The following is a 12,936-nucleotide window of genomic DNA, read 5'->3' on the forward strand; positions in this document are numbered from 1 at the left end:
TGTCAAAAAGTGTCATAATAATTAACACTTATCAAAGTAAGTAAACTTAGCCAAATGAATATAGTGACCAACATCAAATTATTTCATTCACAAAACATTTCTTAAACATTGATTGCTACAGACTAGATTCAATATTTTATCACAATGTAAAACATGACACAAATAATGCAAGTTATATCACAAGAAAATTAACAAACAATTACTTCTAACAAGTAAGTCCCTCCTTACAAAATATAAAAGATTTAATATCTGTATTTTCTAACTTTCGGAAAGTATCATCAAAGCAACTTAATGTGGATAAACAATACAATTTTCACGTCTGATGTATTACACATAAGCCATCCTTAAAATGAGCTATTAGAAAACGTTTACATATGATTTTGGTGCTAATTCAAATGCTTTGAAATTACTGATAACACCGGCAGTGTTTTTGTTTTTGACTCTAAGCTTAAAGTCCAAATTAAAGGGAAAAAAAGATACTGATGTTGAAAAAATTTAAAACTTCTTATCTTGTGAACTTGGAAGAAACTTAAAAAAAAATAGCAAGATATTTTTTATCTGAACCAGTTCGTAAGAGTTCGAACGTGACTAATATTTATGAAAGTGAGATAATGATTACCTATAAAACATTTGCCAAGAAAACTGTTTAATTGAAGAATCTTAAAATTAATTAAAATGCACATTATCATCACAACAACAACAACAAGTAAATAATATATAATAGATTCAGCTATCACATAAGTTTAAGCCATCACATGATATGATTTGGTACAATGTACTGGTTACTCAGTCATTTAAATAAGCAAAAAGAAAATAATAAACAACGCATTATAAAAGATATATTTAAGTAATACTTATTTTTTAGGCATTCCTGCATATGTACTATCAGACAAGTTTGATCAGTGAGTTTTATGGAAGTAAAACAAAACTTTTATCTACTTGGTGCGATTACCACACATGAACTAATGCTTGAAAACGTCATAATTCTAATTTGTTTTTTATTTTCTAAGCGCTCCCGCTTTTAATTAATTGATAAAGAGTCTGCTTTCGGTAAAATAGAAATGCTTATAAATAGGCCCGAACTCTAAAAGACTACAGCACAAAGTGTGTAAAATTTCAAAGTATTTTAGATTTAACTTAAGTACTGTGCTATGACTAGAATTATTTTATAAATACAAACTAAGTTATACAATTTACATAAATAAAAATGGCTTTAAATGGTGAACTATTTCAGAAAGAAACGAATGTATGGTTATTGATAAATTAGCAAAAGATTACTAAAGAAATAATAAATGACTTTTGGTAAAGATCAACAAAGTTAAAACACCTATTCATGTAAGTATGCTTAACAACAAAGTTAAGACACCTATTCATGTAAGTATGCTTAACAGCAAAGTTAAAACACCTGTTCATGTAAGTATGCTTAACAGCAAAGTTAAAACACCTGTTTATGTAAGTATGCTTAAGACTTATATTATCGTACCACGAAAATAACTGATGAAAAGACTAGGTTGTTAAATTTTGAAATATGAGATTTGATGTCAGTCACACTGATAAATTCAACTTTTTTTTTTTTCAGCTCTGTAAAGTTAGTATACAACTAATACTGGCTTTATTTTACAGATAATCTAATTTTCCACCGATATGTTTCTTAAAGAAGTATTTTATTTTGATTTCTCTCGTTTTTATATAATATTTTGAACAAAATTTAGTTTACTGAGGTTCAAAGAAAACAGAATAAAGAATAAGTAAACGAAAACCTAAATTCACATAAAAACAAGAACCTTGCTCGAATTTAAAAAATGAACAATTTATGTACATATGTATTGACTGTATTCCAGCAAACCAGGAGCGAAATTATGCCACCAGAGTTCTCTGGAATACTAAGTACGATTCAATATAGTGTTAGTTATGGTTTGTTCTTTAAGTTTTCACAAGAAAGTACACATTATCTACCAATATACTGGCCTATAAATATTTTCTTATTCGGCCAGCATCTCAATTACTGGCATTGATAACGCTACCATCTGCTGTCATACAATCGTCTTATACTCTGAAGGCGTGACGTCAAATTTTGATAGTTACAAACACACAACACAAAAGAGCTGAACACTAGCTATGCGCAAATCTACATCTTTCCTAAAGTTACATAAAGCATACATGCTATCTTCAGGCCGTGCAAATCTTGTAATTTGTTGAATACTTACTGCCACTTTGAGCCATTTTTATACTATATTTGTGAATCAGCTACCTCCGCTGTCACACAGACGGTGGTTAATGCTAAGCTCAACTAATCCATTATTATGACTTGTGTCGAAACTGTTAGGCTTAGCCCGTGATAGAAATTTCAGAAATCAAGTTATCTTTCACGCTAAGACAATAAAAAATGTTTTGCTTGCATCCTGATGATATAGCTTATTATTATTATTATTTTTTTCACGTCGAACGTTTATAATTTTGTCATCCCCTCCGTCGGGTAAAATAATGCTCACTAAATAGTTTGTCTCAACAGAGGGCTTCGCTAGTAACTGATACTATACAAGGTTATGACGAAGTAGCAATACTGGCGGGATTTGCATAAATCAGGGTTGGCGTTGGGGCTGAAGTTGGTGACGGTGTGGTGGTGCCGATGTTCATCATAGGAGTTCCAGATAAGTTGATACCTTTGTTACTGATTGAATCACCACCAGATTTGGACTTGTCTTCATCTAGCCACTTATCCTGTGAGCGTCGTCTAGCGTTCATGAAGAAATTTCCCACCGTGCTCAGCTCCAACCCCAGTTGTTGAGCAATTGTGATTTGCATCTCTTTGGAGGGGCGTTTGGTTTCCTTAAAAATAGCTTGCAGAGTACGGCGCTGTAGGTCTGTAAAAACCAATCGGGGTTTCTTGGGCTGATTGGGGTTTTTCTGATGTTGCTGTTGCTCTTCTTTCCGCTTGCAGGCTAAACCAAAATAAAAAATATATATCTAAAATAGTCCATAAAGCATCAAAATACGAAACATATTAAGTGGAGAAAATTTTAAGATACAGTGTTTATAAGTATTAAAAATGCAAAGTTTGCAAATAAGATCACTTTTTTAAAATTAAGTTTTGATTAGTCAACAGAAAAACGTTTGGAACGCTGTTGAAAATACTTTACTGTGCCAACAAAATGTAAATTATTTAGAAGTAAGGTTCTATTTGGTATGAATATTGTTCATACTAACGTCTTTCTCTATACTTTTATGTTTGGTATCTAATGAGTTAATTCCCTTCAGTACCATTTGTGAGTTATGATTAAGCATTTTAAAGCAGCTAAACTACTTGTTAATCCAAAATAAATAATAAATTATTGATATTTTGAATATATTCGGAATAGAAGTGGATAATTCGGTTTTTGCAAGGTTACGCCTACAGAGTACCTTATGTTGTTTTTATTTGGAAGTTTATTGACAATCCTAAATGAATATTACTTCATCATAACATTCGTAAAAATTGATATTTCTGTTTAAAGTTATAGTGATATATAAAACGTAAAACTTGTAAATTATTAAAGGAATAGTTGGGATCCTTCAATCTATCTGTTTATATGGCAAATGGGAGCGAGTTTTTAATCATTCTAATATAAATGTGCTATTAGATATAAATAGATGTAACATACCATATATGTGTGTGTGTGTGTCAGTATATTACATTTTAATTGTTACCTTGATGACAAGTCAATGGTATATCACAAGAAGAGAAACATTAATGTTTCGTATTAACTAATTCCTATTTTGTATGCTTAGTCAGAAGCTAATAATTACGCATGAAATCATATATGTTCTTGCGCCCATTTTTTAAAACATGCGAACGAATATTTCTAATTGAATGCGCAATTATTGAATTTTGACTAATTATAGAGCGTCAGTGAACTCCAATAATAAACAAATAAAGACAAACATGATGGTATATGATAGTATTATCTAGCATATTCAACTACAGAAATCCTTTTGAAACTTTGTTTTTAAACATCGCTAATTATGTGATTGGCGCTGTGTTTTTGAAACCTAAAGAAACCGGGAATTAAAAAAAAACACATTTCGATAGAATTACTAAAAATTAGCTATTGTACAAGCGACATTCAAAGTGACTTAAAAAGACTTCTAAGTCTCTAACTATTATACTTGAACTAAAAACAAAGCGCTGGATTACTCTTCAGGAAGTTAAAAGGGTGTCTATGTAGATTCCAAGGCTTGTGGTTTATTGTGAAAAGATAGAATGTTAAAAATGCTCCTGTTTAAAAACAACAACAATAAAAAGTATATAAATGGATTCCTGGAAAAATAGTTGGGTAGATAATCCAAATGAGAAGCTTCAAAGGTCAATGGGACAAAAACAGGATGTCATCAGTACGAAAAAATATCATTCTCTGCTGACAAAAGTAATGCCAATTCAATGTTTCAGTTAATCATAATCAATCTTTTCTTTTCTTCTTGAAACCTAACCGTATAGTTTGATGTTCTTATTCAAATTTTATTCTCAAAATTACCTATCAAAATCATCGATATTTTTAAATTGTAATAACATCAACTTTTGAATATTTTCTAATACCAATTATATACTTTAAGAGAGTGCAAGAAGACTGATAGCTAAGCTCTCAGGAACTCGGTGACAAGTGAGACTTCTTTTAGAAAGGCCTCATGAATAAAGAAATGGAAACGAAACTTCTTTATGTAAGAATGAAGAAAAACTAGAAACACGAGATCGTTTTATTTATCGTGCATAGCTATAAAGGCATAAAAAGCAATATCTTCACTCATAAAGACGACTTGATCGTAGGAGATTACTCCAGGAAGCGGTAATGAAATTTGTTAACCAAGTTTTTTAGGTCGCCTCATTTTCAACGATCGAAGTGCATGTTTTGGATTTTTCACATTTGAAGAGTTAGTGGCAGTGAGTTCATCTTCTGGTTAAGAGTTAGTTTTATTAGCTCAATGGCAAGAGATTTTATCATTCTAAGCGGAAATGTGGTGTTGTGCTTATCTTCAGTTTCTTCTGCGTCATCCTCTATTCCCCGGGAAGAATTACAACTTAGAATGCTAGAATCTTTTGTCGTTAAGCTAATAAAACCAGCTTTTAACCAGAAGATGAGCGCAATGTCACTACATCTTCAGCTGTGGAAATGTAAAAAAAAAGAAAAAAGAATAGAACATGAACTTCGATCGTTGAAATTTGTTAGTAAGATCTCTTAGCGACAGTATACGTTATTAGGTTGGAGGCGGGGTAGTTGGGGAAGTACACAAGCTTGCGACATGGCACGAAAAGTACTGCAGTGGAGGAGAGGGTGGTCCTCGTTCGCGTGCCATTTCGTAGCCAACACACCAGAGAACCGAGCCATGGGAACTCAGCCACCTGCCGAAACTTGCTGCGTGACAAGCGCCCCACAGGGCGAAGAACAGGTTCGTGTAGGGGGGCTGCTTAGTGGATGATGGAGAACATGCAGTTTCTCCTTCTCTTTCTAGTCACTGACGCTTCATGATTTTAACCACAACCTAATAACTCGTATCTTTTGTAGATAGGTTTGTCACGGGTTGAACTAGTTTCGAGGATTTTCATTATTGCATATTCTACGGCATAAATCAAGAAACTTGAAATATAATTATACCACTCTCCTACCAGCATATCTTATTATGTAAGATTATCCGAACTGTTTCATTTAATCGTAGTTATGGATCGTGAATAGTCTCAGCTTGACATACACAGTACTTTTACTAAAATGATTTATTAAAAAGTTATTTCATTTCGTTAAATAAACTACCTCATTCCGAGTGATATCTGACTCGGGAACTGTGAATACATTACCGCGACTTGCGTCATTATTACAACCTGTGTGAATACCTTATCGCGACTTTGTCATGCGTCATTATTACAACCTGTGTGAATATCTTACCGCGACTTGCGTCATTATTACAGCCTGTATTAGAATTTTCCTACTTATTTCTCTGGATTGCTTACATACTTTGACATGTATAATTATACTTTTTTAGAACACTCTGCGAAGAAAGTTAATAACAATAAACTCGTTTTGCTGAATGTAGCGTTTCTAATAAATAAACAAAAACTCAAAAAGTTCCTTTATTAAATCATAAGCAATGAAAACCCATTAATAAATCTGGGATCTTCGCAGGTCAAACTTACACATACAAACACACCCACATGCATAAATATATTGGTTCATGATAATCGGCTACCTTGTAGCATGGACAAAATGTGACTTAGAAGATCAACAACAACATACTGTATGATCTAGGGAATAAAATATGTGATTATCGTATAAACAACGTCGTACGTTCATACAATATAACTGTCGTAATAAAGCAAAGGATGGGGATTATGACACACAACCCTCGTAAAGAAAAGTGGTCATAGGACACCAAGTAAAAAATAACGTAGATACAGTAGTCTATCGTAACAAAGCAAGAGAACATCAAATGAACGATAGTGGTTACAACACACAACCCTCGTCATGAAAAGTGGTCATAGGACACCTGTTTTAATGAAGTAAAACACCAAGTAAAAAGTAACGTAGATACAATAGTCTATCGTAACAAAGCAAGATAACATCAAATGAACGATAGTGGTTGTAAAACACAACCCTCGTGATGAAAAGTGGTCATAAAACACCAAGTAAAAAATAACGTAGATACAGTAGTCTATCGTAACAAAGCAAGAGAACATCAAATGAACGATAGTGGTTATAACACACAACCCTCGTGATGAAAAGTGGTCATAAACATCAAGTAAAAAATAACGTAGATACAGTAGTTTATCGTAACAAAGCAAGAGAACATCAAATGAACGATAGTGGTTGTAAAACACAGCCCTCGTGATGAAAAGTGGTCGTAAAACACCAAGTAAAAAGTAATGTAGATACAGTAGTTTATCGTTACAAAGCAAGAGAACATCAAATGAACGATAGTGGTTATAACACACAACCCTCGTGATGAAAAGTGGTCATAGGACACCTGTTTTAATGAAGTAAAACGTTAAGTTCACAATAAAACCGTGAAGGAACATACATAATCAAATAAATAGTAATGTTCACATTACACATTAAAGTAATGGAACACTAACACCAGTGCTCATAATATACCCGTCTATTCAAAAATGGGATCTAACAAAAAAGTAACCGTCATAACATACTCGTATTAATGATTCATGAAAAGTAAACTAGTAAACGAACGTTAGTAACCATAAAACATGAAAGGTTATTTTTCATGCAATTTGAAAATACAAATAGCGTCTCAAGCAGTACTGTGTGAGTAAAGGAATCAAATCACCTTATTTTGTTACTACTATTCATTTGATGTTTTACATCGTATTACTTTATAATTACGACAGCTTTATTATAACCACTACAGCGTAGCTGCTGTTTTAACATTCCGTTATTTTTGTTACTACGATGAAGTGTAATGTTTTAACAATTTTATATAAGTCGCTTAAAATCATAATTAGGGTTAACGGTAATAACACAATATCATATATCTATTTAATTACCAATTATTTATTGTTAATATATTATTTTTATTTGAACTAACTTTATTCATCATTCAGAAGAAATGGTGAACCAGCGAACAACAAATTAATATTAGTGGTCTTAAAATACCCAAAGTAACAAATTAAAGAGTTGTATGATTTACAAATTAACAGTACTATTCAAAATTCAATCTTCGTAACAAACCAATGACGTGTATAATATCAAATGAACAGCGATTTATACAAATACACCTGCCGTAACAATGTAAAGATTATCACATGGACAGTACTGGTTATAATACATTTGTAGTGACAATATTAGGGAACCAAAACCATCATATAAATAGTACAGTAACAAATAAGAATAACGTAAAATCATTGATTGATTACTAGTAGTCATAATACGTCAGTCACCTATTATTATAAAAATAATGAAAATTAAATCAAATTAAATTCATAAATCGGCTTTAGTGCGTAACAACATTTTATTTATTTTAGACTATGAAGTTTTTGTGATTAATAAGAGAAACTTTTTTCTTATGTTTCTAACGATTATAATTTGGTGTTTTTATATATTTTGAAAAAGTTGTTCGAAATTCATACATTTATAACATAAGAATGTCTGATACATGAATGATAGATTTTAAACGTTTTATGGAATTGATCACATAATTGTTGATATAATATTATATATTTCAAGTTTTAGGGCATAACTTAATCTCAACTTTAGAGCTGTTGTATATGTGTTTATTTATATAAAATATATGTGGGCGCCCCATATGTATGTGATAAGGAAGCTCTGAGACAATGAGTGTAGAGTAAACAAACAGGTTATACAGTAAACTCCTATAAACTTTGGTGAATACTTAATGTTCCCTGGCTAAGTCTTTGTGAACTTTATAATCTTCAAGACAAACAACCCGAACTTTGAAGTTTCCCTCCAGCGAACAAATATCCTAACAGGGAAACGTTTGTGCAAAGAGAGCTTCTGTTGCTGTAGTATTTATGCAATACAAAACTTTTGTGCAAACACCAAATCAAAATCTGAACTGCCTAGAAAACCTACAAAACTCACGTGCTCTGTCCACCTCGAGGTCAAATCACACGTCGTGCACGTCCTGGCTGACGGGGCGAATCAAGTTCGGGCTCTTTCACTACTAGGTCTAATTCAATAGATCAACAAATCCTTTTATCCTGTGTCCGTAATTAATGTAATAAACGTACAGCCTTGGCATTCTCAAGCTAAATCCACATAGTTGGATGTTTTATTTTTGTTTGTCCGTGGTTATTTGGATTTTAAACTGGTTTGGTTCGTGTTAGCGCATAGCTACATAATAGGCTATTTGTGCTTTGTCCACTGCGGCGAATCAAACCCCGGATTTTAATTTTGTAATTATATAAACTTACACCTGGCCCACCCGGAACCGATTTAATATTGATGAACAAATGTTACGTGTGAGTGGTGCTAGTCTTAAAACTGTGAAACCAATGCAAAAATGAGATTGCAAAGTTTACAATATAAAGTGTATGAGAAACGGAAGTTTACAAAAAAAATAATTTCTTCTGAACATTGTTTCTTTTGAATATTCGCACAAATTACAACAAGGACCATCTGCACTAGCAGTCCCCAATTTTCAACTGACAAACAAAATGGTAGATAACTAGTCAACAGTACCCACCACCAATTCTTAGGCTACTCTAAACGAAGAGTAGGATTTGACCATCACTCCTGTAACGCACCCAAGATCCCAAAATGCGGAGAGTGTTTTTGTGGTAACGGGACGCGAATCTTCGACTCTCTGATTGAATTTGGGAATTGGTTTGAATTTTGCGCAAAGGTATGTGCTTTAGCCGTCCCTAATTTAGCAGTGAAAGACTAGATGGAAAGCAGCTAGTCATCACCATCTACCGCCAACTCTTGGGCTACTCGTTTACCAACGAATAGTGGGATTTGGTCGTCACATTATAACACCCCCACAGCTGAATGGGGAAGCATGTTTGGTGGGACGGGGATTTGAAACCGCGACCTTCAGATTGCGAGTCGAGTGTCCTAACCACTTGGCCATGCCAAGCCTCTCAGACTGAAAGTCAGGCACGCTAACCACTAAACCACCGTTAGACATAAGGACCCCTCAGGATATTCAATATATATATATATTATAAAAACTTAATTAGAATATAAATAATTATTTCGACAAGTAAAATAAATATAAAATGGCATTTGTCTGTTTGTGACAGAAATATTTCCGACCTCTAATCATCACTAAACTTTAGGGGTTCTTGGGTTCGCCCCAAAAGGATTCTAAAACCCTTTAATTTATTCTTACTCCAGTTCTTTCGAGTTTGACATTAATTTCAATTTTCTCCCTTACTACTGCTTTGGTACTTACTTCTAAAACACTTATCGCCACGAAACTTTCAGGGGATCTTGGGCATGTTCAAAATCCCAAGGACACGTAGAATTACAAGTCAGATAATATAATTAAAATAGTTACACTAATATTAAGAAACTGCCAGTAGGAATATATATCTAGAAATGTCATGCCAGTATTCAGAAGACCTGCATGTTGAATGACACACATGTTCGCCGTCTTGCTATAACTGTGAAACCAACGAAATAATTGGTGCACGTGGCACAGAGACCTTCGACAGTTTGTCTAAAATCATCCATTTGAACTGAATAAACACTGGCTTTTACTGGATGACACTAAAATATCAAGGACAACTTGCTAGTTATATATAAACATGAATTTGTACTTCTAGATATGATAAAATTTAACTTATCGGTAGAAACATATCGCGTAATGTTGAATGTATTAATTCGAAGAAGCATTCCTGGACAAGAAATTCCGTTTGAGGCTTAGGGATCCAATTTCTGGTAAAGACAAATAGAAACAATCAAGTTAAAAGTGTTTCTCGTAATTATAATTTCGGGACAATGGTACTTTTAAAAGAGTTAAACTATTATCCTTCTTTGTATTCACGCGAAGATTTCCATGGTTTGATAAATCAAATTATGTGAGACTCGAAATTTTGTGAGAGTTAAACCTTACTTTTAACACCTTTCTTGTTAGCCTTCACTTTCCAAAGAAATAAGAAATTGCAAAAACACTTAAGGTATGCTATGGCCCAACCGGTTGCAAAGGGCTTGAGATATTTGGATTCACTATAATATCTCCCAATGACAAAAGAGATAAAATCCTCTGCCATTTGCAACCAAAATTCACCAACTCTTTGCTGAATGCGAGAAGCTTAAAGATTTATTCATATACTTCTTATTTAATGTTGTGATAATGAAAGCTTTTGCTAATTTCTATGACGACAAACTTCCAAGGAAGATTAAACCTATACGACTAGCAAAAGATAATTATTCAATTTTCAAATAATTGAGTTTTGTTTTTAACATTTCAACATAAAGTGGTATCACGTAGTTTACATAGATGGCGTTCAATAATAAAATGATTTTCAAAAAATAATTCGTATCCATCGTTTAACGCTAGAATTATTTAAGGTAACAGGAAAAGATAATTTAAGTTTTCTAAATATAGTATTGTAATAAATACCCTATATATTGTACTGATTTGCACACAAAAAAGCAAAAACGCAATGCGTTAATTAATGTGTAAACTGGACTACTCTAAATGATTGCAGCTTTTTGACAACCTCATTCGAATATGTTCCTTTCGAAACATATCTTCGTAATTTTTCAGACAATTCAGTTTGTTACATGTAATGTTCAGCATTAACAAATGAAATGCAAGGAAACCATGAATGCTATATGTATCTGTACAGATGAATATTCCTAATTTTCTTTTTTACAAAGTGGGAAAGAAAATTAGCATTACTGGTCTAGTGTTATCTTAAAGAGAAAAAAAAATTGTGTTTGTGTCTATTAAAATTTAAAGCGTTACGCTGTAACTGTATGTTTGTTTAGAATTTTCGCACAAAGTTACACAAGGGCTTTTAAATACTGTGTATAGCAGTACTTAATGTTTAACTGTTAAATTAGGGGGAAGTAGCTAATCAACAACATTCACCGCCAACAGTTGAGCTACTTTAGTCGAATAATGGGAATTGTCCGTTACTTTTATAGCGCAGTTACAGCCCCAAAGAGCGGAGTATATTTTTTAGGCAACGGAAAGCGAACCGCGAACCCTTGGAATCACAGATATGTTAACCATTGGGCCACGCCCGGCTCGTTACTCTGTAAATTAATTTCTCTTAACAAAACAGCTTTCGAAGGTTAAAACTCGCGTCAAAGATAACTGAAAAAAAATAGACATAGTTAAGCAGTTTATGCTATTAAATCAATATCAAGCAATTTAAATGACATCTCGGTTTGCTGCAAAAGACAGTATCAGCCTAAAGCTTTTTGGCTGTCGACACAAGTCTGATAGATATTGTTAAAAGCACAGACATATGGTTTGTTAATATTTGATAGGTTGTTTAGACAGAGTATTCATAATGAATACGACCTGAAGACGAAAGGCGGAAGACTTTCGAAACGTTGTCCTCTACATTTGTAAGTTTCTACAACAGGCAGTTGCTGTCCATTTGAAACTTAGATTCAGTATAGTTTGCTGTTTGACGCTATCCTACAGTTTGAGGAAGATGTTTTCCATAAACATGTGTATCTTGCCAAAACTCCGCTAAATGAAATAATTATGTATCAAGTTGTTTGAGTTGTTATATAATGTCACAGTAAACGGTATCGATATTTTCAGCTTTGTTTGTTTGTTTTAGAGCAAAATCACGTTGAGGTATCTGCTGAGTCCACCAAGGAGATTCGAACCCCAGATTGTAGCGTTGTAAGTCCCTAGACTGTACCGTATTTTAAACTAAACTGCACATTATGCATGGGCTGAATGGCGAGGTCAGAGAACCCTAAGGTTCATGTATAGACGTCCTCAATTTTAAAGTACAAAAAGAGAGAAGGCAGCCAGTCAGTGGCATCCGCTGCTACAAGGGAGTAACTGTCATTCTTTTAACGCACCCACTAACTTGAACCTTCCGATACGCTGCCCGGCATGAACAACACTAAACGGGCAAAGAATCTTTTTTTTAGACTTTTTACGTTTTACAATCCATCCAAAAACTACAATTTAATTGTGCATATGTTATCACATGTTAAATAACGCCTGTCCATTACCACGTTCTTGTCTTATAATGGTTTTCGTGTGATCTACATATCACTATGAAACTAATACACCAGCGCACTGTCCATTACCACGTTCTTGTCTTATAATGGTTTTCGTGTGATCTACATATCACTATGAAACTAATACACCCTGTCCATTACCACGTTCTTGTCTTATAATGGTTTTCGTGTGATCTACATATCACTATGAAACTAATACACCCTGTCCATCACCATGTTCTTGTCTTATAATGGTTTTCGTGTGATCTACATATCACTATGATGTATATTTGAAATTCTT

General features: G+C 33.4%; 1 protein-coding gene across 1 annotated transcript in view; it reads right to left on the reverse strand.

The window, feature by feature from the left end:
• Positions 1 to 1,794: 1,794 nt before the first annotated feature.
• The window catches only part of LOC106460680 (hepatocyte nuclear factor 6-like), a 237,159-nt gene continuing 226,017 nt past the window's right edge, over positions 1,795 to 12,936 (reverse strand). The window contains exon 3 of the mRNA XM_022387458.1: positions 1,795 to 2,942. Coding sequence (XP_022243166.1) covers positions 2,831 to 2,942 — 112 coding nt within the window. The 3' untranslated portion in view covers positions 1,795 to 2,830. The remainder of the gene's footprint in view (positions 2,943 to 12,936) is intronic.

This window comes from Limulus polyphemus, unplaced genomic scaffold (genome assembly GCF_000517525.1).
Source record: "Limulus polyphemus unplaced genomic scaffold, Limulus_polyphemus-2.1.2 Scaffold815, whole genome shotgun sequence".
Classification (NCBI taxonomy): Eukaryota; Metazoa; Arthropoda; class Merostomata; order Xiphosura; family Limulidae; genus Limulus; species Limulus polyphemus.